Genomic DNA, 23,296 nt, shown 5'->3' on the forward strand with positions numbered 1-23,296 from the left:
GCTAGATTTTAAGAGCGCTAGAGAGGTATAGGAAGAAGTGAGGAAAGAAAGAGTTCACTTAAATGTGGGAGTGAAAGGTGAGTATAGTAACATACTTGGCACGCATCTCACCGTGTTTGCACTTTCCAGATGTGTTGGACTGGCACAGAGTTTACTTTTAGGGTGGTCTTTGGAAAACAGGAGTTTGGGATTAGGTAGACGATACTCTGGATTGCATTGGTGAATACTTTTGGATAGAATAAACCTGTTTGCCAGTAACAGCTGGCTCCTTGAAGGTCTTCTCTGCCTAGCAGACTATTCCTCAGAGTTAGGACATTGCTTGGTTAATTGAGAGAGTCTGCTGCGTAGTGTGAGCCAGCAGTGTCCTTTTTAGAATACCATCATACACTCAATTATATTATCTCCGTCTGCTGGCAGGGAGGAACTATTGCCATGACTGGTATAGAAGACCTTCAGGGAAAACTCTTCAGGTAAGAAGAAACCTTGACCCTTGTCAAGTCAGAGGCCAGTGCAGTGGTGTGCACGTGAAGATGGGTTTTGAAATTGGAGCCCTATCCCTGTTGAGCGTATTTCAGTTTCTAAAAGGAAAAGCTTCCTAAGTTATGTATTTGTAATAGATGGTGACTGCACTGAGAAAATTTTCATCTTTCTCCTTTCAGTCAGCTAATCTGTGTGCCAGGCATCATGGTGAAGGACAGCCCTGTAAAATAGGCTTCATTATTCACATTTACAGTTGAGGAAACTGAACTCGAAGATCTAAAATAATGTGCTAGGAAGTGTCAGAGACCAGATTCAGACCAAGGTCTGCCACCAAAGCCCAGTACCCTTAGGCACTGTGCTGGTGTTGCCATTCCTCTCCATATCTTTCCCTTGGTGTGGTGAGTCACCACTGTAAAACAGCAGATTCCTGCTTCATTCCCTCTGTCCTTCCCTCCGTCTTTCCAACAGATATTTACTGAATACTAAATATGTGCTAGACATTGGTGAGTATTACTGTCAGTCATAGGACTGACCTAGCTGTTTTGAAATATTAAGTCCTAACGGCATCATTCATTCATGCATTCCACCAGTCTTATTTGAGCATCTGCTGTGTGCCTTGTTTTATAAGGTTTAACAGTGGACACAAGATCAGGGTCTGCCTGTAGGTGTGTATGATTCCTTGTGAGAAGACTGACAATAAAAAAGTATCTTAAATGAACTTTGACAGTGCAGTGTCCTAAAGCAATGGCGGGTACAAACAAACATAGAAATATGATGAAGCACAGCGGGATGCTTTTTGGGGCACTGCTTTGGAAAGAGTAATCAGAGGTTCTGAGGAGGTGACAATAGAACAGATTTGAGAGTGAAGGGATGGAACCAGTCAGCCGCATGAAAACTATGCAGAGGGAATGAATGGCAAGTAAGAAGGTGCAGGCAAGAAAGAGTTTAGAGCTCTTGTATTTGGAAGGAAATGTATTTGGAACACTGGAAGCCAATGTATTTGGAACACTGTGAACAACTAGAATGAGAGGATCGGGAAGGTTGGTAGAGACCAGACCACACAGAACTCTTCTAGGCAGTGGAGTGCCATGATCTGATTGATTTATATGTTACAGATTGGTCTGTGGTAGAATACATTTTGGGTAGGAGGCAGACCATTTGGACAAACATGGAGGGAAGTCAGGCCAGTTAGAAGACCCATTGTAATCCCATGTGGGGGGAAAATGGTGGTAGTGGTGGAATGTAAAGAAATTGGTTAGATTCTGTAAATATTTTGGAAATAGAGGCAGGATTTACTGGTCCATTGATTGGATTTAGGAAATGAGATGGAGGGTTTTTGTTTTTGTTTTACTTAAGCAGCTCAATGGCTGTTGTACAGAATAAAAATTTATGCAATCTAAATTTCAGTGTGTTACTCTAGGTTTGCAATCAAAATTTCTCTCAAGAAAGTAGTTTAAAAAAAGGTATGTATTAGCATATCAACTCTAAACATAATTCAGAACAAGGAAGGCGGTATGAGGGAAGATCCTTGGTAAAAGTGAGCCTCGAGTAAGCATTTTGAAATGACTTGGCAATTAAACTTTGGGAGGGTAATCGTTTTATAGGTGATTACTAGAGAATTATGAAACTGAGTCAAAAAGGACTTTCAGGACTTCTCTAACTTCCTCAGCTTAATGATTAGGAAACTGAGGCTCAGAGAGCCAAAGTTGACCATCCCAAGAATATTCTTAGAATAGCCAAAGCCTCCCCACCTCCAAAGAAATTTTTCTGGGGAACACTAAGTTAATACTTAACCAAAATTGAGTTGACTGAAGTAGTATAATATACGAGCAGATAATTTTATATTTTCATATAGTTTGAAACTGTGCCAAAACTTTGACAGTGATTCAGTAGATTTTTATTTTTCAGATATTTCTGTTTAGCATATATTAGACAGTTTTTTTGAGGCTGCCAGAGTTAAATGTCTGAAAAAGATTCATGAGTAGACTGAATGTAAATCAATATATTCAGAATTGTGAAGTTTTAAAAACTAAGGGAGGTTGTACCTCAAATTTTAGAAGCTAATCTCTAGAAGATGAAGAAACTTTGGAGATTCCTGCGGTTTAGATTTGGTGGTAAGATAAATGTAGAGGTCATTGTGGAATGAAGGAGCTGTGCTGGGGAAGGGCACAGGACTTAAAGTTTAAAGCCCATGCAAAGAGGCTGGTGAGTAAGCGGAATAATTTCCCCTGGTTTTGCTGAAGACTGGTCACGGGGAGTTGAGTTTAATCCCTTCCTTTTTCCCTGGTGGGAAGTTGACGTGTGTGGATAGTAGAAACTGGAAAGAAGAGGGTCCATTATTATATTTTTGTGAAGATAAAACTTCTTGAAAAGAGAAGGTGTCCCAACTTTGTCCCACAGGCTTGTCACGACTTGATATTTTTTGCAGCTTACGGTTGCCTTTGTGACTTGAAGAGCCACATAAGAGCAAGAACCATGTTCTCAACCTTTATTGTGTTGTAGAGGCTTACCCTGGTACCCAGTAGGCACCACTGCCTACAGGAGTCCTAGTGGTCTGGTCCCCTGCCAGCCTGTGCAGTAAGTGCGTGGTAGGCGCTTGAGTCATGCGAAACTGAATGCATGTGAAGCTGCCACCGTTTAAAGACTGTCACTTGAAAGCTCACTTTTGTGCATCGCATTTTTAAAGTAATTGCCACATGGCTGCATTTTCCTGACATAATGATTCAGAGGTCTGTAAAAGATGAGCCGGTGATCTTTTATAGGAAGACTCTAGCTTTATGAAAAGCTGGGATGATTTAACAGCCTTCAGATACAAGTCCTTAATTTTGTGACTTTTCAGTTGTTTTACTGTTTTGTGCTTTTTGTTTGGAAATGGTGTTGTGCTTGTTTAGTACTAAACCAGGCAAATAAATGTGAATCTTGCTAGGACTTCACAATTCTCCAACTAGGTACTTTCCTTTTAATGTCTGTTGGTTTGCTATCTTTTAGGCTTCTCCTAGTATGTGTCCTGTACAGTCTGTGCCCACAACGGTTTTTAAGGAGATCCTGCTTGGCTGTACGGCAGCAACCCCACCTAGTAAGGACCCGAGGCAGCAGAGCACTCCTCAGGCTGCCAACTCGCCACCCAATCTTGGAGCAAAAATTCCTCAAGGGTAAGTAGGGATATTTGTTAAAGATGTTTAGTCACAGTAGGAGAAAAATGATTTCAGCCGTAGTTCGCTGTGTCTGAGCTTAACCATTGCTCTGGTGGCAAGACTTAACCTGCATTCCGTGGTTCATAGGGTGTTAGTACAGCTACATTCGGCGTCATGACCTGCCGTTCCTCACATCTCAGGTTATCCACAGAGGTTTTTCATTAGAGTTTTCAAATCGGTCAGGTGCCTTTTTGGAGGTGAAAAGGGAAATAGGCATGTAGAACAATGTGGAAAACGTTTTTAAAAAGTGAAGATGTGAGGAAAGGGCAACTTTCTTCACTTGATACAGTGAGAATGGTCAATTGAAATACTGTAGACAGTTGCAGAGGGAGCGGAGTGGTTGTATGTGGAAGACTGAGGTCAGTGGGAGTGTGCAGAACACGGAGACATGGTGATAGAGAGTAGTTCTTACCAGTCCAGACCTCAAGTATAGGCGGCGGCAGATAAAATATTAAGTCATAGAAATGAGGATGTGCTAGCTGTAGGAGGAATAGGTAACTAGTTTATAGGTGAAAAAAATGAATAAGAAATGTAAAGTGTAATCAGAGAGTTGAAGTGGCTACAAGGTTACGGAGAAAAGAGTTTTAAAGGAAGACTCTTAGAAGGGGTGGCGGCCTGTGCAGGCAGCTGATAAAGACCTAAGATACAGGTCAGAGAGACAACGATGTAGAAAGGTGGGTTTGGAAGACTGTTGCAATAAGGTGGAAGACTGGTTGAGCACATTGCATCCTTGGGAGGAAAGTGGGCTGCCTGGGATGAGCTTGGAAGGTGGCCACAGAGCAGTCAGATGGAAGGAGGAACAGTCTTTGGGTAGAAAAAGGGAACAGTAAGAAGTTCGGTGCTACCCAAGCCAAATGTCTCATGTGAGTACTTAAATGAAGAAGTTCTTGGGGCACCTGGCTGGCTCAGTCAGTAGTGCCTGTGGCTCTTGATCTCAGGATCGTGAGTTCAATCCCCACGTTGGGCGTAAAGCTTACTTAAAGAAAAGAAAATCTTCTCAAGGAGGAAATCCTGTGTTAGAGACAGAGAAAAAAAAGTATAATAGGAAAAAAAGCACTTTATGTTTTGCTGGGGAAAAAACTTTAAGATGAATTTCAGAGAAACAAAAGTTCTTTAAGGATGCTTCCTATTAAGGTAGGGGATAGGAGAAATACCCCATCATTTTGTGAGCAAGCACGTAATTAGTTGGCTTTTCAGTTGCTTTGGATCTTGATCACTAACCAAACAGGAATGGAATTATCCAGTGTCAGAGCCAGTGACATGCTGTTTGTAGCTGGACTGGGTTTTGTGCTGCTGGTGGTTTTGGTTCCATGAGCTACTGTGTGCTTTAAGGGAAAGCTAAGTTTCGTTATACTGTGATAAATAGAACTAACCTGAAGTAGTTGGAGATTTATGAGCACGTACAGATAGGATTTAGGATTGTATTTTTCTAAGTGTTTAGGATATTTTTGCAGAGCCATTGACTGATTACCTTTAACTCCAGCTCACAGAAACCTATCCTTCATTCTCTAAAATAAGCAGTTTCTTTTCTCTCTCAATAGTGGTTGCCTTAAGGTACCAAACAATTGTTTTTGGGCAGTAGAGGAGCGATAAAAGAGACCTAGATGCCAGTTTTTTGTATTCTCTTTTTCAGATGTCATAAACAGATTTTACCAGAAGAACTTTCTTCCTGTCTAAATACAAAGCCTGAAATACTGAGAACAAAACCAGATGTTGTCTGCAAAGTAGGATTGCTGTCTTCAAAGTTCTCTCAGATTGGAACTGGAGACTTAAAACCCCTTAGTGAACCAAAAGGTAGCTGTACCCAGCTGAAGACTAGCACTGATCAGGAAAACCAGTCAGAATCTGTTTCTCAATCATCGACTGGCCTTCCTAAGGAGTGCTCACCTACAAAGCCTTCTTCTACGGCAGAATTGGAAATTGCCAGTACTCCTGAACTGCAGAAGCACCTAGAATATACGCCTTCCACATCTGATGTCCTTTCAGATAAGCCAGAGGAGAAAGCAGGTGTCAATGGTAATAGCTTTAATAGTTGTGTGGAAAAAAAGATAGAATCTTCAACTTTAGGATGCCGGTCACAGAATTTGAAGGAATCTTCAGTAAAAATAGATAATGAAAGCTGTTGCACAAGAAACAACAGTAAAATCCAGAATGGTGAGTGTTTCTACATGTCTTTATTGGTAGAAGCTGAGAGATGGTAGTGGGTACATATATGTCTCCTTACTTTATGAGAAGATAATATGAAAGTGACTATAGCAAAAGTTCATATAATTGGGAAAGTTAAAGGAGAAAAGTAGCATCCTAAAATCTTCTTAGAAATGATTACTATTAATATTTTAGTGTACCTGGTTCCATGTGTATTAGAAGTACAGATAAACTATAACACAAATGGGTTTATACCAACAATTTTGTCCTGTGAATTAGTGTAAGTGTCTATCAACCTTTCAGAGGCTGTAAGGGTTCCATTATATATGCATTTATTAGATGACTTAACTCGTTCCTACTAGATGGGTAATTAGGCGGTTCCCAATTTCTGGTTGTAAGAAAATAATTTTGAAACACAATCCAAAGTAATCTGATGATTATTTTATCTTAAGCTTATCACTGATTTTTTGGTAGCATCCACATGGAGTGTTAGAGATGATCGGCACTTTATGCTCATGCAGGTAATTCAGATCTGCAATGTATTTTTAAAGACAGAATTTATACCAGCACCTCTAGAAAAGGGACTTTTGGTTAAAGATTTTAAGGACAGGGCTATAACACTGGGCAGTCTCCTTGCCTAAGGGGAAATCCTGCTGCACCTACAATTTAAAACTATATGCTAGCATACCTTATTTTTTATTATTATTTTTTTGTACTTTGCTTTATTGCACTTTGCAGATACTGCAGTTTTAACTTATTGAAGGTTTGTGGCAACCCTGTGTCAAGAAATCTGTTGGCACCATTTTCCCAACAATATTTGCTCACTTCTAGTCTATATGTCACGTTTTGGTGATTCTTGTGGTATTTCCGACGTTTTCATTATTACCATATTTGTTATGATTGTGATGAGTAATCTTTATGTTACTGTTGTAATTGTTTGGGGGCACCTCAAACTGCACCCATATGAGATGGCGAACTTAGTTGACAGCATGTTGCGTTTGTTCTGACTGCTCCACCAGCCAACCATTTCCTCATCTCTCTTCCTCTCTTCAGGCCTGCATATTCTTTGAGACACAAAATTAGTGAAATGAGGCCCAAGAATAACCCTACAGTGGCCTCTTCAGCGTTAAAGGGAGAGGAAGAGTCACACGTCTCTCATTTAAATCAAAAGCTAGAAATGGTTAGGCTTAGTGAGGAAGGCATGCTCAAAGCCAAGATAAAGCTAGGCCTGTTGTGCCAGACAGGCAAGCTGCGGAACGCAAAGTAAAAATTCTTGAAGGCGATGAAAAGTACTACTACAGTGAACACAAATGATAAGAAAGGAAAACAACCTTATTGCTGACTTGGAGACCGTTTTAGTGGTCTGGATGGAAGAGCAAACCAACCACGACATTCCTTTAAGTCCAGAGCAAGGTCATTATTCTCTTCAATTCTCTGAAGGCTAAGAGGTGTGAGGAAGCTGCAGAAAAGTTTGAAGCTATCATAGGTTGGTTTGTGAGGCTTAAGGAAAGAAGTCATTTCCATAACATAAAAGTGCAAAATGAAGCAGCAAATGCTGATGTAGAAGCTGCAGCAAGTTAGCCAAAAAATCTAGCTAAGATAATTAATGAAGGTGGCTAGACTAAACAGATTGGAAGAAGATGCCATCTAGGACTTTGAGACCTAGGGAGGAGAAATCAATGCCTGATTTGAAAGCTTTAAAGGACAGGCGGACTCCTTTGTTAGGGGCTAATGTAGCTGATGACTTCAAGTTGAAGCCAGTGCTCATTTACCATTCTGAAAATCCTGGGGCCCTTAGATTATGCTAAATCTACTCTGTGCTCTATAAATGGAACAACAAAGCCTGGATGACAGCACATTTGTTTACAACATGGTTTACTGAATATTTTAAGCCCATTGTTGAGACCTACGGCTCCGAAAAAAAAGATTCCTTTCAAAATATTACTGCTCATGGACAATGCACCTGTTCACCCAAGAGCTCTGATGGGAGATGTATGAGATTAATGTTGTTTTCATGCCTGCTAACACAGCATCCATTCTGCAACCCATGGATCAAGGAATAATTTTGACTTGCAAGTCTTACTTAAGTAATATATTTTGTAAGGCTATAGCTGCCGTAGATAATGTTGTGTTTTTTTTTTTTAATGGATCCAGGCTGTTGCACGCTTAGTAGACTACGGTATAGTGTAAATATAACTTTCATGTGCACTGGGAAAACAAAATTCATTTGATTTGCTTTGCTGCAATAATTTGCTTTATTGAGGTAGTCTGGAACCACACCCACTGTGTCTCCAAGGTATGCCTATACTCTTTAGAGAAAATGGTACACTGTATTTCATACAGCTTCTGTTAAGCTGTATGCATTCCACTGACGGTAGTTAGCAGAAGTTCCCTTATTAGAATTAGTAGAACTAAATGGCTTCAGTATGTCAGAAAGTTCAGAGCTATTACAATTTAAAAATACCTTTGATAATTGTCAGCTGTGTGGGAAAATGAGCATGAATTTTTGATAGCTTTAAAAAAACTTAATGAGAAACACTATTCACTTGGATAAGTAAGACATGAATATATCCACAATTTAGCTTTTACTTCAGGTCTGTGAAGCTAGAGAGAAAATGGGTGGATTTGACTTGGTCTTTGGATGCCGAGTTGGAGGAGTGGGAAAACCTGTCTTTGACTAATGATACTTCTAGCCCGGCTTCCACGTTCTTGAGGTTTAAGTTGATAGAACTGTTGATTTGCATAAAATTAATTGCATAATATTATACTTTTCCTCTTGAGTTATGTAACTCCCCAAAGAAAGTGAATATTCATAACCATATTTCTGTTCTATTTTTTTTATTCTTTTTGAGTCATCAGGCCTTACATTCAGCTAGTTTTTGAGGCAAATTATTTTAATATTATGTGAAGAAATAGTAACAATTCTAGATCAATAAGCACATTGTAAGTATATTAATGAGTTATGGAGTCTCACTTTGTCTTAGTATGTTGTACAACTGTGCACCAGCTAAAGTGATTTTAAGAGAAATGAAAAACCTAGTTAAGTGTCCCAGTGCATACTGTCTGCTGGAACTCTTGGTTGAAGAATGAGAGGCTGTGATCAGGATCTCTCCACTGTGTCCACTGATACTGCTTGTGGGTATGGAAAAACCTGACTGGAAGTTCTTCTGTCCTCTGCGTTCCTTCTCTGCTTAGGGACTAGAAAACAAAAGCAAGCTGAGTGCAAGAACAGCTCCCTTTTTTCCGTTAGATAGATATATGCCTGCTCAGAAGTTGGCATTGCCTTTTTCCCTTAGCTGTGCTCTGAATTGAGGAAATCAGTTATTGGGTCAACTATTATTGCTCTCCTCACTAAAGAGCTAGATATAGATAGTTCAGCTTGCTTATTTCTACGTATTTCCTCTCATAAGCCAGCGAAGAACAGATAACCTTGGGACTCTTTGCCCATGATCTGTGAAAAACTGGCCCAATTTAAAGGATGATGTTTTTTCAGTATCTGAGTAATTAAAACTCCATCCTTGAACTATTGATCTCTTTATTTTCTGTCCTTCCTTGCTGTACCTTCTCTTTACTATAACTGAATAAGAATGCTTAAGGGATCATGGCTTGACAGCATCCATTTAGCATTTTACAGTGTGCTTTGGTTCGGCTTTAAGAGAGGTAAGATTGGAACACCTCTATGATCGTTATTAGAGATGCTTATTTTATTTAAAACCATCTTTGCTTTGAGATCTTATGGTTTGTTCCCACAACTACTAACTTCTCCCAGCTGTCTCTCAACTGGCTCCCCAAAAGTTGTTTCTTGGTTTTTGTTTTTTGTTTGTTTGCCAAAGAATCTACTTCCCTGCTCCCTTGGATCCTGAGGAAAGGTCTTTTCTTTCTTTTTTTTTTTTTTAATTTTATTTTAATTTTTTAGAGTGTGAGCAGGGGAGGGGCAGAGAGAGGGAGACCCAAAATCCGAAGCAGACTCCAGGCTCTGAGTTGTCAGCACAGAGACCGACGAGGGCCTCGAACCCACAAACCTTGAAATCATGACTTGAGCTGAAGTCGGATGCTTACTTAACTGACTGAGCTACCCAGGCGCCCTCAGAAAGGTCATGTCTGTCAGTTTCATATAAAATACTCCTCGGGGCGCCTGGGTGGCGCAGTCGGTTAAGCGTCCGACTTCAGCCAGGTCACGATCTTGCGGTCTGTGAGTTCGAGCCCCGCGTCGGGCTCTGGGCTGATGGCTCAGAGCCTGGAGCCTGTTTCCGATTCTGTGTCTCCCTCTCTCTCTGCCCTTCCCCCGTTCATGCTCTGTCTCTCTCTGTCCCAAAAATAAATAAACGTTGAAAAAAAAAAAATTAAAAAAAAATAAATAAAATACTCCTCAAGGCTCTTGATTTATAAATAGGTTCATTTCTGTGCTGTTTGGGCTGATGCAGTGGACACAAAGATCACTCTTTCCTGTCAAATCTCTACTTTTTCTCCCTTTTTTCTTTATGGTGGTTATTTATTTAAGTAACCTTTATATCCAACGCAGGGCTTGAGCTCACAACCCCAAGATCAAGAGTTGCATGCTCTATCAAGTGAGCCAGCCAAGTGCCCCTCTCCCCTTTTCTTTAGAAACTGTGTTAACATTTCCTTTAAGTTATCCTGCCCACTGCAAGTTAAAATTTAAAAAATGCTTTTACTTAAAATCATCATCCTGTTTGTAGTCACTGCTCTTAATCCTGAGTGGAACATACACGTGAAGGAAATTGAAGACCTATCAAAGGTCAAGTGACACCCCTTGGAAGCATTTAGAAGGTAGCTCCTATTTTATAGACCCAGGGACCTGTGTGGGAAAGCTGTTTGGTTATTATATTTAGAATGGTTAGCTTTTGCACGGTGCTTTGGAAAACACACTTAAACCAGTCTTTGAGTATGAAAAGTGACAAACTTGACTTGCACACAGACCCCTCTGTTGAGGTGAACCTGTCTCTGTGCATTGCTAATGGAATGAGTTTAAGTATCTGATTTGGAAGAGTCTTCCTAAAATAGTTTTCTTATCTAGGGTTGTGAATAGAAGCACACACTAACTTGGAATTATGAGTCTAGTTGGTGAATTTGGGGTTTTAAGTTGCCTTGCCAAATTGATTTACCAAATGAGAATTATTTCATTTGAGAGAATGAGAGTGTAAGTGGGGGAGGGACAGAGGGAGAGAGAGAATCCCAGACAGGCTCCACACTCAGCGTGGAGCCCATTGTGGGGCTTGATCTCACAACTGTGAGATCATGACTTGAGCTGAAACCAAGATTTGGAGGCTTAACTGACTGAGCCATCCTGGAGCCCTGAGGATTGTTTTATAAAGATAGTAAAACTTTCCAGTTATTCTGATAGTTATCTTATGTTAAGCCATTTTTAGAAATTACAGTTGAACCAGAACTTAAGGAGTTCTCCATTTGGGGAAACTGGTCTTTGGAATAGATTTCAGTCAAATGTTGGCCACTTTTAAAAATTTGAGGGCTCATTTTTTTAATCTTGTGTTTTCCTAGCCCCATCCCGGAAGTCGGTTTTGACAGACCCAGCCAAAGTCAAGAAGCTGCAGCAGAGTGGTGAGGCCTTTGTACAGGATGACTCCTGCGTGAACATTGTTGCACAACTGCCTAAGTGCCGGGAGTGTCGCTTGGACAGTCTCCGCAAGGATAAGGAGCAACAGAAAGACTCACCTGTGTTTTGTCGCTTCTTTCACTTCAGGAGGTGAGGCATTTGGAGAAAAGCTCAGATAATCTGGGCCCAATAGCATACAGTAAATCTAGAACTAAAGAGTGCAGATTGTATTTTTAGTCTTTGGGTTTGAGCATCTAGATCTTACTGAACGTTATTTCCTTCTCAATCTCCCGTTCCATTTTTTTTAAAGTAGAGAAACTCAAAAAAAAAAATTCTTATTCTAACACTAACATTATAGAAAAGTGCTGAAGTTTTTAAAAAAAACCAGTACAAGTAACCACTGTTACTTTCCAGTGCAATTTAGTATTTGATGTGGTCATAAAATATGTTTGAGCTTATCTACTTGGGTATATTGCAGATACTGTTTTGAATCTTAGTTTTCCAGCATGTAGTAGGAACCACTTGATTGTGTTAGCTTTTTTTTTTACAAAATCTTTGAAAAAATAGGTGGGTGTGACAGTGTTTGAAAATTCACTTAACCAGTTTTCTTATTGGCATTAAGATCATTTTGTGGTTTTTGCCACTGAAAATAATACAGTAACAATCATCTCCTTGGCCCCATTTCTCACTCTTTACTTTGGAAGAATTACTGGGAGTGGCATTACTGGGTCAGAAGCAGTGTGTGTTTAAGACTTTGATAGGTATGTTCTGCCAAATTGCCCTACAAGAGGGCTGCACCTGTGTCCATGCCCCATGGCATTAGTTGAGATTTCCTATCTCTGTGCAGTTTTGCCAGCAGGAAGAGGTGTATCTTTTTAAAAAATCTTTTCTAATTGTATAGGCAAAATCTTTTATTTTGACATTGTATTTTTAAGTCAAATTAATTTTCTCTAAATTTTTCTATCCTTAGTGAAGAAAAAGGCTGTTTCTTCTTGATATATCAGTGAGCAGTGTTGTTCTGGATGTAGATTCACTTTAGGTAGGATTCACTTTCTCAGAAATGTAGACGCTCTTAGGCTCAACTAGTTCTGATCCTAAACAGGTGTTGACTTGTATTTCTTCCTATTCACCCCCTCCTCTTTAGTTTTATCAAGATTAAAGAGTGATGAATAACTGAATTAAATGCACAGATATTTCAGGTCATTGACTATATCTGTTCTGGTAACTTTCAGATTCAGTCTTATTTAATGAACTCTAGCGTTTTTTAGGTGGTAGTTTGCCCCATTTGTTCCGAGTAAATTGCAAAAGCACCATGATAAAGTGTGTGTCTAGTATTTAGGACTGTAATAACTGTTAGCATGTTACCATACCCATATATTAGTGTATACTTTAAATAACACCTGGCCCAGAATAAGTTCTTAATACAGATTAGCTCTATTCTACTTCCTGTCTGGAGAGTTTTTTTATACAAGTAAGTGTGCGAAGATGCATATGCAGTGGGTTCTGATATATATTTTTTAGAGAACACAAAATATGCATTGTACAGATCTTTGTATTTCCTTTTTTTTTTTTTAATGTTTACTTTTAAGAGAGAGACAGAGTGTGAGCAGGGGAGGGGCAGAGGGAGAGAGGGAGACACAGAGTCTGAAGCAGTCTCCAGGCTGTGAGCTGTCAGCACAGAGCCCCAAGCAGGGCTCGAACTCACAAACCATGAGATCATGACCGTGCCGAAGTTGGACGCTTAACCGACTGAGCCACCCAGGCTCCCCAGGTTTTGGTATAAGTTGCAGAGGCCTTATAGGGAGGGGATAGTTTTTTCTTTTGAATATTACTGGAGCTTTTTTTTTTTTTTTCAATGTTTATTTTTTGAGAGAGAGACAGAGACAGAATGCGAGCAGGGGAGGGGCAAGAGAGAGAGGGAGACACAGAATCTGAAACAGGCTCCAGGCTGTGAGCTGTCAGCAGAGCCCGATGCGGAGCTCAAACCCACGAACTGTGAGATCATGTCCTGAGCCAAAGTCGGATGTTTAACCGACTGATCCACTCAGGTGCCCCTGGAGCTTTTTTGTAACCACTGTTTTGTAACCATCTAGAAATCACTCATTTTATGGCTTAGCTGTTTTCCTATTTTTGACCTCTTTGAAGGGGAAAGTGCCTTTGCTTAATGTTGCATGGTAGAAGCCAGTCTAGTAGAAATTAGAACAAACCCACCTCTTTGCTAGAAAGAATATCATACTTTAGAGAACAGAGTCTTTTTTCCCCCTGATGTTTATTTATTTATTTATTTTTTCAACGTTTATTTATTTTTTTGGGCACAGAGAGAGACACAGCATGAACGGGGGAGGGGCAGAGAGAGAGGGAGACACAGAATCGGAAACAGGCTCCAGGCTCTGAGCCATCAGCCCAGAGCCTGACGCGGGGCTCGAACTCACGGACCGCGAGATCGTGACCTGGCTGAAGTCGGACGCTTAACCGACTGCGCCACCCAGGCGCCCCCACCCTGATGTTTAGAGAGAAGTTAAGGCTGTCATTAGCTTCCTCATCAAGTTTGTTTCTCATTAAATTTTTCTGCAGATAAAATAGGAGGGTTAGAGTTACAGTAGTAAGGCCCAGTTGCCAAATCCTGTTTGCCATCTCCCCCTTTGAAGAGCTTTTCAGATTCATTTTTTAGTATTATGACTATCTGTAATTTGGGCGATCAATTAAAAATTTGCATCTCTCCTTTGGACTGCTTGAAATAAATTTGCCTCTGTTAAGCGACTCTCAGTGTCCTTCCAGTTCATTCTACACTCTTCTGGACAAATGGTTTTTCTAAAATACAACATTAGGTATGTATCATGGACTCAGAGATTTTTGATAGGTGCCCAGTGATCAGTGGAGAAATCAAGATCCTTCATTTTTTTTTTCTTTTGTATGAAATATAGTTTCTTTGACATGCTTTCTCTTACCTAATATCCACCTGTTCTTAAAGGCCAATGTTAATCACTATCCCTACCACAAAGTCTTAATATTAGCCCCACAAAACTCCCAGTCAGTACTTCCTTCCCTGGCTCCTATAAGATTTAATGATTGTTATGATACCTAACATATCCTACTTCTCTGTGTATATTATGTCTACTTCTGTGTCTCCAACTCAATTGATGTAGAATGTCATTTTGAATAAATTTTGAAAAAATTCAAAACTAACACTTAGGAAACACACTCGGGTGCTAAAGATATGGAAAGAAAATCCTGAGAATGTATTCTTCCTTTTGCTTCACCTTCAGGTACTTAGGTCTGTCTTAACACTGCCTCTCATTCCAGAAGCTTACATAATAATTTGTAGCTCGTATTCATATGGATGCTGAATTCCTCAAGGATCTATGTGGGCATGGCTTCAGTGACTGTCTAGAGTTAGCCTTCCTTTGCTGAGCATTATTCTTTTTTTTTTTATTTTATTTTTTAAAAAAAAATTTTTTTTTTTCAACGTTTATTTATTTTTGGGACAGAGAGAGACAGAGCATGAACGGGGGAGGGGCAGAGAGAGAGGGAGACACAGAATCGGAAACAGGCTCCAGGCTCTGAGCCATCAGCCCAGAGCCCGACGCGGGGCTCGAACTCATGGACCGCGAGATCGTGACCTGGCTGAAGTCGGACACTTAACCGACTGCGCCACCCAGGCGCCCCAACTGAGCATTATTCTTGAAGCAGTGTTTGTATTCAAATCTGATCAGATTATCTGTCACCTGCTGTTTGGTTTCCGTTTTCTTCTGTGGTGACTTGTGATGGTCCTTGCTATTAAGTCCCAAGTCTGGAAGGTTCAACACCTGCCTCTGGAGGCAGTATGATTATATCTTGGTTGAAGTAAATAGCACTTCTCCCCCACCTCCCTCTCCGCATCTTCTGAGAGAAAACTTAGAAATTTAAAAATTTTTTAAATCTTTCCACTGATGTTGCTAAGTAACAATTGGCTGTAATTAGCCATGGAGATTATAGAAAACTGGGAAGGAATTTGATTTAAATAGTAACTATAAGGCGTAAATCATTTCTTTGTATGTGTGTAACATGCTTTTCCCCCCTCCATTTCCTCTAGGTTACAATTCAACAAACATGGTGTATTGCGGGTGGAAGGGTTCTTAACACCAAACAAGTACGACAGTGAAGCAATTGGCTTGTGGTTGCCTTTAACCAAAAACGTTGTGGGGACTGATTTGGACACTGCAAAGTATATCCTGGCCAACATTGGAGACCACTTCTGTCAAATGGTGATTTCTGAAAAGGAAGCTATGTCAACTATTGAGCCACACAGTAAGAGCATCTCTTAGGGGGTAGGATTTTTGAGTCCAACTTGATTTGTTCCTAAATGACACCTAAGTTCTAATTTGCATGGGTTTCATTTTCATCCAGAGGTTTAGATGACTTTGGTATAGTGAGATTGCGTTTTCCCTTTTATAATTTTTATAAGGTTCTGCCTGTTGGTCAGAGTCAGTCACTTGTCGTTGGGGTTGGTTTTGAAGTAGTTACCAAAGGAGTGGAACTCTTTGTTAAGGAAGGTGAAATAGTGGTGGAATTTGCACAGCCTTATCAGCAGTGTGGGCTCATCAAAAGGTGATGAGGCCTCTCTGGTTGGGTTATTTTTCTGACGAAGGCTCTTCTTTGTTTTTAAGTTTGTTTTGAGATAGAGTGCACGTGCACAAGCAGGGAGGGGTAGAGGATGAGAGAGAGCGAGAATTCCAAGCGGGATCCACACAGCAAATGCACAGCCCAACATGAGGCTCGATCTTAACTGTGGGATCATGACCTGAGCTGAAATCGAGTCGGGCACTTAACCGACTGAGCGGCCGAAGCGTCCCTAAGGCAAAGATTCTTAATCAGGAATTCATTTCAAAGAAAATAGACTTAACTGAAAAATCAGAGTCTGGGGAGCTGGGTCCCAGGCATGAGAATGGGAACAAGTTCAGATGAAAAGGATTCTGTTAGAGTCAGGGTTTTAACAGAATATATGGAGGTTCCAGCTGGATGAGTGCCAGTGTCTTCCACTCTCTGAGAGCACTCTCACACTGATCTGGCGGCCCAATAAATCACAGGGATCGGTGTGGGTGACATGAGAGCCAGACCTCCCTCATGATGTCTCAAGATATAATGTCTGGGAGAACAGCAGCACATCCTCCCTTTTTTATGCCTCTGTAGAAGTGAGACATCCCGCCAGAAACACCAAGAAGCAGCTATTTTATTTAAGTCTCACACTTTCTTCCATCATTTTGTCTTCCCCAAATGGTTGCAGTTTAAAAGTGAAGCTTTTCTGTTTCTCTGTAGATATCTTTTTAAACTTTGCATAACCAAATATGTTTCAGTACTGGCATCCACATATACCAGCCTTAAGAATTTTGGTTCTAGCTACCAGAAACTAAAGCTACTGGTTTCAGCACCAAAGTAGTTTGTTGGATAGGTACAGATACTGTTAAATTGCCAAGTCCAAGGAATGGAACTGAGGCATTCCAAGAAGCAGGAGGAATTCAGAGTTAGAAGGAGAATAGGATTGTGGGTTCCAGGAGGAAGCCAAAGTCACACTAAAGAGAGCTGTAGACTCCGTTCTGTTGAAATAATAGAGACTCTTATGAGTCAAGGATCTTATTAAAGTTGTTTTTCCTATAATCTTCTATTTAGGACAAGTGACACTGGTTTCCATTTTTAGTAGAGATAACGGAGTTTCCGTATTAAATACATTTAAGTAAAAGTGGGGTTAAAGAAAAAGTCTTTTTTTTTTTTTACATGTTTTATTTTATTTTAAAATGTTTATTTTGAGAGAGAGAGTGTGCATGCATGGGGACAGTTAGAGAGAGAGAGAGGGTGAGAGCAAATCCAAAGCAGGGTCCAGGCTGTCAACACAGAGCCTGAAATGGGGCTCTAATCCCACAAATTGTGAGATCATGATGTGAGCCGAAATCAAGAGTCAGTCACTTAACCAACTGAGCCACCCAGGTGCCCCAAGAAAAATTGTTAGTAGTCTAGAAGTATTATATAAACGATTGGAATATAGAAACACTTTTTTGGAATATATTAGTAGCTTCACTCATGAATTAGGACTGTTATAAGCAACTGATGTTTTTTTCTTTGCTCAAGAGAAGTCATTGGAACAATGTATAGAAAAAGGTACAGATAGTTTTCTTTTAAGAGCATAACTAAGAGTCTCTGTCCTTGAAGATTTAAATATGATTAACCTTTCCTCCTTGCCTTTTTGATCATCCTGTTCTTCTCTGTGACAAGTTGGTCAGTTGGAGAGAGGAACTCACTGTGAGTGATACTGACAGATGGACCACAAGGTGTTCCAAAAAGGGTTACCCTCTGATCCTGAGATTGGGAAGCAGGTCTCAACCTTTATACATTTAATCCTGTCTCTTCAATGACAAATAATCATTAAATGGGTGGCTGAGAAATGTAAGAATACTCTGTAATAAAACAGTCTACCTGAATGACCAAGGTGAAGTTCATAAAACCTCATTTGTAAAACGCCTAAGGCTCTGTGTATCGTGCACTGAACTATGACATTATAATGAAATGGCAGAAGTTCACTTAGCAATTGGATTAATTTGGTAAAAGCTGAAGTTGATCATTTATGTTTTGGCCCATCAGAAGCAAGAATGAATAAACCACAGATTGGATTAGGAAAAAGATATTTTCCATAAAATAAGAACATGGCAGTATTGATCCAGTCTTATTCAGAAGAGAGAGACAGACAGAAAAGTTTTCTGATTAACAGACATTGGGCTTTTGTGTGATCCAGGAAAATGTCCTCCTTTTGCATATACTCCTGAAGCTTTCTGGTACCTGATTTGGCACTCCTCCTTACTAGGGGAGGGGAATGATGGTCTGCTCAGTCCTGTAAGGCTGCCCCATCCAGTTATCAGGGCTTGGCCACTGCAACAGAAAATACTAGTTTGTAGAATCTTGGATTATGCATCAACCTGTTGGATATTTGGTTAGTGTGAGTCAGACCTGGATGCCTGCATCACTACTGGCACTAAAAACATCAAGTTTCTGATTCTGGCCAATGAAGGAACCAACTGTGTACTGTTGTGCTCCCTTCAAGTTAATGTTCCCTAAGGAACAGGTTCCCTAAGACCTTGGGGCTTTTTCTAGGCTGTATGAGTGGATTCAGGGCCTGTGTGAATAACCTGACAATCTATGTTGGGCTGGCGGATCTGAGTCATTCTTGTTTCCTTTGGAGAAAGTATTGTCCACGCTGTCTTCAGATTCGGAAAGGGGCTCATGATCCAAACAAAAGGTGAAAGAACCACTGCTCTGTATACCTGTGTCTTATTGCAGCTTCTGTAATTACTCATGCTTTTTCCGTTGATTTATTCAGCAGTACTTATGTGCTAGCGGTATGCAGAGTGGGTTTGGTATAAGGCACAGTCCAAGCAGGGATTCTGCATGGACAGAGTTTAGTCTCCTAGGAGGAGGTAAAACTACACTTGACTGTATACAGTGTGAAGAAGCTTGAGTCTGAAATACAAATACAAGTTGATGGGAGTGCTGAAGGAATCCAGGAGAGCGTCATGGTGGAGGGTGGAGAGGTTGGGGGGGGCATTTGAGATGGTGTTTGAAGGCTAAACAAAGTTGATGAGAACTCCAGTGAGAGGGAGGAATGATGTCAACTTCTCTCCCCTTTCATGTTTTACTTCAGAAGCACTCTCCTCCCCAGGACTAAGTGATTTATTGATTTTTGTAGGACAGGTTGCTTGGAAGCGAGCTGTCAAAGGTGTTCGGGAAATGTGTGACGTATGTGACACCACCATCTTCAACCTGCACTGGGTGTGTCCTAGGTGTGGGTTTGGAGTGTGTGTGGATTGCTACCGGATGAAGAGGAAGAATTGCCAACAAGGTTAGAAATGACTTGATTCTCTCCTTCAAGCACCCCTTACACAAATTAAGCCGTTTATTGATTTGTGATTGATGGATTTCTGAAGCATTTAGGGCCAGAGTCCATGGGGAGCAGTTACTACAAATCATTTCTTTGTAGGTGCTGCCTACAAGACTTTCTCTTGGCTAAGATGTGTGAAGAGTCAGATACATGAACCAGAGAACCTGATGCCTACACAGATCATTCCTGGAAAAGGTATTTCGTGCAATGCAGTGGTTTTCTTTTCCCCTTGTTCTGGTTAACTCGGGGGCTGGTGATTGGTTTTACTTTCTGTAGTATAATTACCTGCTAACTCACTTTAGTGTGTATCGTAAATTGTCCAAAAATGTGTTAAGTAATGCCCCCAAAACGGTTTGATTAAGGTCTTGTGAATCATTTTGTAGAAGGAAGGAAAATAATGCTTTTGTGGGGGAAGGCATACTTAGGATGAAAAGGAGGAAATACAAGCACCATGCTGCTAAAAAAAAAAAAAAAAAAAGGAAGAAAGGAAAAAGTAATTCTGTTGGAAGTACCAGTTTCTACTTTGTAATATTGAGGTTGATAGTACCTAATACCCTTGTTCAGATGTTTGTCTCTGCCCCCCCCCCCTTTTTTTGTAGCCCTCTATGATGTTGGAGACATTGTTCATTCAGTGAGAGCAAAATGGGGAATAAAAGCAAATTGTCCCTGTTCAAACAGGCAATTCAAACTCTTTTCAAAGCCAGCCTCAAAGGAAGACATAAAACAGGTATTACTGTTTATGCTAGATTCACCAACCTTGAGATTGTTGTCTGTCTTTTCAAATAACCCAAGGATTCCTATAGTGTATTTGAAAGGAACATGGGGACAGTGGTCCGTGGAAAGAGGCAAGTCATGTATTTCATGTGACACTTCATAGACCCATTCTCCCTTTCCACATTATTTTTGTGGACCTCATCTGTAGTCTCTTTTAGTAGGTTTTAATTTTTGTTCCTTGAAAAAGCAAAAACGTCTATCTGTTGTAGTCTACTTAATGAGTTGCTATTGAATTTTATGTGGGTTTTTAAAAAAACTTTGTGCTTTATAGAGTTAAGATTATTTAGATATTCTTTACAATCTTTTAAAATTACTGAATATGTTTTACCTATATATTTGAGGGGTTGAAGGAAATAATATTGAAATGAACCTTTATATCCCCATTTCTCACCTCAAAAAATGTACATTTCTGTGGTGCTCATGTGACTTTTCCTGGTAGCATCCCTTTCATCTCCACCTTCACCTCTACCCCACTCTCTCTTCTTCCCCTTTACCCCAGTGTATCATTCTCTCACATTGTGTTTGATAATCAGAAGTTCTTTCACATTTTCGTAAAGCTTTGGTGTCAGAGGCAGTACAGCTAGAAGAGCTGTGCCCCTTAGATTCAGAACTGAATTTGAAATCTTTTTCTGCCACTTTCTAGTTGCATGACTTTGGCTCACATGGACGGTTTCACATGAGGAGTTCCACTTCCTCATCAATAGCAGAAGAATAATAATACTGATAATTGGGTATCACAGAAATCCATCACACGTAAAAGAAAGATCAGGACCACAGCAGGAATTTGTTGTTTCCCTCCTTATGTTTGTATAAACTCATTAGCTGAGTCAAGGCAGTTTTTAAGTAACAGAAAAATAAGTGGTATGCTCTGTCCAGTTTTGTTTGAGTTCTTTTAAGAGCTGTTGATCACATTTTAAAGCCTACTGTGCTATGCTAAAACAAAAGAGCATTTTGTATTCTGCATCCCATTTCCTTCTGAAATCACAGCTGTACCTTTCCTACCCTGCTTCATTCATTCACTCATTCATTCATTCACTCATTCATTCATCAGCCATGCTGTGAGTGCCTATTCAAGATATTATGAGCTCACAGGGAAGATAGACACAAACTAGTCATTTTAAAGCAGCATGGTAAGGGGAGTGATAAGGATTTGTATGAGCAAGAGATGGGTGGTAAAGGGGTAGAGAGGGAAACATGTCTTTTGTTTTCACCAGTAATACTTAGAAGCTATAAGAAAATTAAAATCTCTTTTATCTTGTATAGTTCTGCCCTATTATTGCAAGGTTACTGCAGCTGTGGTGATGTCCAGGACTATTAGGTGGTTTTGTTTGGGGTATTTATCTCTTACTGGTGAGCTGTTAGGGAAAAGGATAAGAAAAAGGAAATGTAATGTTTTAGCTTGTGGAAAATTCTTTTATACTCAACACAGACTTCCTTTGCTGGAGAAAAACCTACTCTTGGTGCCGGGTTCCAGCAGAATCCCTTGGTGTTGGAGCCAGTGCCTGTGGCTGGGGAAGCTGCTTCCAAGCCAGCCAGCAGCATGAAGCCCACCTGTCCAGCCAGCACATCTCCTTTAAACTGGCTGGCAGATCTGACCAGCGGGAATGTCAACAAGGAAAACAAGGGTGAGTGTTTTCTGCTTTCCTGTGGGTTCCTGAGAACCTTAGTCCATTCACGGAAGGAATTGGCAACCTCAGTTGTTGTGAGAACAGAGTAATTAGAAGTGTGTGGAATGGAAAGTATTGGTTCCCTGTAGTTCTCCTGAGTCCTGGTACAAATGCAAGTATTTTTAAAATGCAACCCCAAAGGGGAGAACTTTTGCTGACTGTAGAACTCTAGGTTGAGATTGTGTTTGGCAAGAAAGGAGGGGGCTGAGACTTGTTTTAATAGGCGATTTTCCATCTTTCTATCCTTACCCTGTGTGTTTTTCTGTTTTGTCTAATTAGAATGTTCTGGCTTCAGTTTTATTTTTCTCATCTGTGCTTTGTCTCAGGATGCTTGACGACAGTATAAAGAACATGGGCTTTGGATTCAGGTAGTTCGTTAGGTTTAGGCTATTATGCTTTTTAGCCATGTTTTAAGAAAGAAAAATTGCAGGTTAATTTCTTTTGTGCAAAGATCCTAATCAAAATTTCAGTGAATAGAATTCAACACTGGGGTGCCTGGGTGGCTCAGTTGGTTAAGTGTCTGAGTCTTGATTTCGGCTCAGGTCATTATCTCATGGTTCGTGGGTTCAAGCCCCACATTGGGCTCTGTGCTCACAATGCAGAGCCTGCTTGGGATTCTCTGTCTCTCTCTCTCTCTGCCCTTCCCCTGCTTGCTATCTCTCTATCTCTTGCAAAAATAAGTAAATAAACATTAAAAAAAATTCAACACTATGAATAAAGGAATTCTACAGCATGACCAAGTAGGGCTTCAGAAATGCATCTGTAGTTTAACATTGAAAATGTGGGAGAAAAGTCATGTGACAAGACACAAAGTAGTATAATTCAATAGCTATTCATGATTAAAACAACGCTTAAATAGGAACAAAGGGAATATCCTCAATCTAATGAGTTTCTATAATAAAACTGACAGCAAATATAATGATTGGTTTTTTTAATTGACATTTTTTTAACAGTTTTCCTCTGCTCAGGAATAAGAGAATACCTGCCATCACTATTTTATTAAACATTGTACTGGAAGTCCTGGCTATTGCAAAGGCAAACAAAAAGATATAAGGATTGGAAAGAAAGATAAAGCTGTCGATATATATTTTTTTAAAGTTGTCGATATTTTAGACAATCTGATTATATGTGTGAAAAATCTAAAAGTATCTGTATTTAATAAACATACCTACCAAGATTGTTAGTTACAGTGTTAATTTACGTAAATCCATTATATTTTGTATATCAGGAGCACACAAATAGAAGAGGGAAGTCTAAAAAATACCATTTGCGCCATGTGAGTTCACTCATGTGGAATCTGAGTGGTTTTTTTTTACATTTATTCATTTTTGAGAGACAGTGTGAGCGGTGGGGTTGGGGGAGGGGGTGCAGAGAGAGAGGGAGACACAGAATCCAAAGCAGGCTCTAGGCTTTGAGCTGCCAGCACAGAGCCCAATGTAGGGCTCGAACCCACGCACCATGAGATCATGACCTGAGCTGAAGTCATACGCTCAACCGACTGAGGCACCCAGGCGTCCCTCACTCATGTGGAATCTAAAAAAAACAAATGAATAAACAAAAA

At 40.2% G+C, this 23,296-nt stretch overlaps 1 protein-coding gene across 3 annotated transcripts in view; it reads left to right on the plus strand.

The window, feature by feature from the left end:
• Window positions 1–23,296, plus strand: part of KDM3A (lysine demethylase 3A) — a 53,483-nt gene that overhangs the window by 15,900 nt on the left and 14,287 nt on the right. For all 3 annotated transcript variants that reach the window (XM_043603913.1, XM_043603915.1, XM_043603914.1), the window contains exons 9-16: window positions 3,469–3,632; window positions 5,308–5,828; window positions 11,337–11,541; window positions 15,464–15,678; window positions 19,103–19,255; window positions 19,394–19,489; window positions 19,894–20,021; window positions 21,498–21,693. In XM_043603913.1, coding sequence (XP_043459848.1) covers window positions 3,469–3,632; window positions 5,308–5,828; window positions 11,337–11,541; window positions 15,464–15,678; window positions 19,103–19,255; window positions 19,394–19,489; window positions 19,894–20,021; window positions 21,498–21,693 — 1,678 coding nt within the window. The remainder of the gene's footprint in view (window positions 1–3,468; window positions 3,633–5,307; window positions 5,829–11,336; window positions 11,542–15,463; window positions 15,679–19,102; window positions 19,256–19,393; window positions 19,490–19,893; window positions 20,022–21,497; window positions 21,694–23,296) is intronic.

The sequence above is a fragment of the Prionailurus bengalensis genome, chromosome A3 (assembly GCF_016509475.1).
Source record: "Prionailurus bengalensis isolate Pbe53 chromosome A3, Fcat_Pben_1.1_paternal_pri, whole genome shotgun sequence".
Lineage (NCBI taxonomy): Eukaryota > Metazoa > Chordata > Mammalia > Carnivora > Felidae > Prionailurus > Prionailurus bengalensis.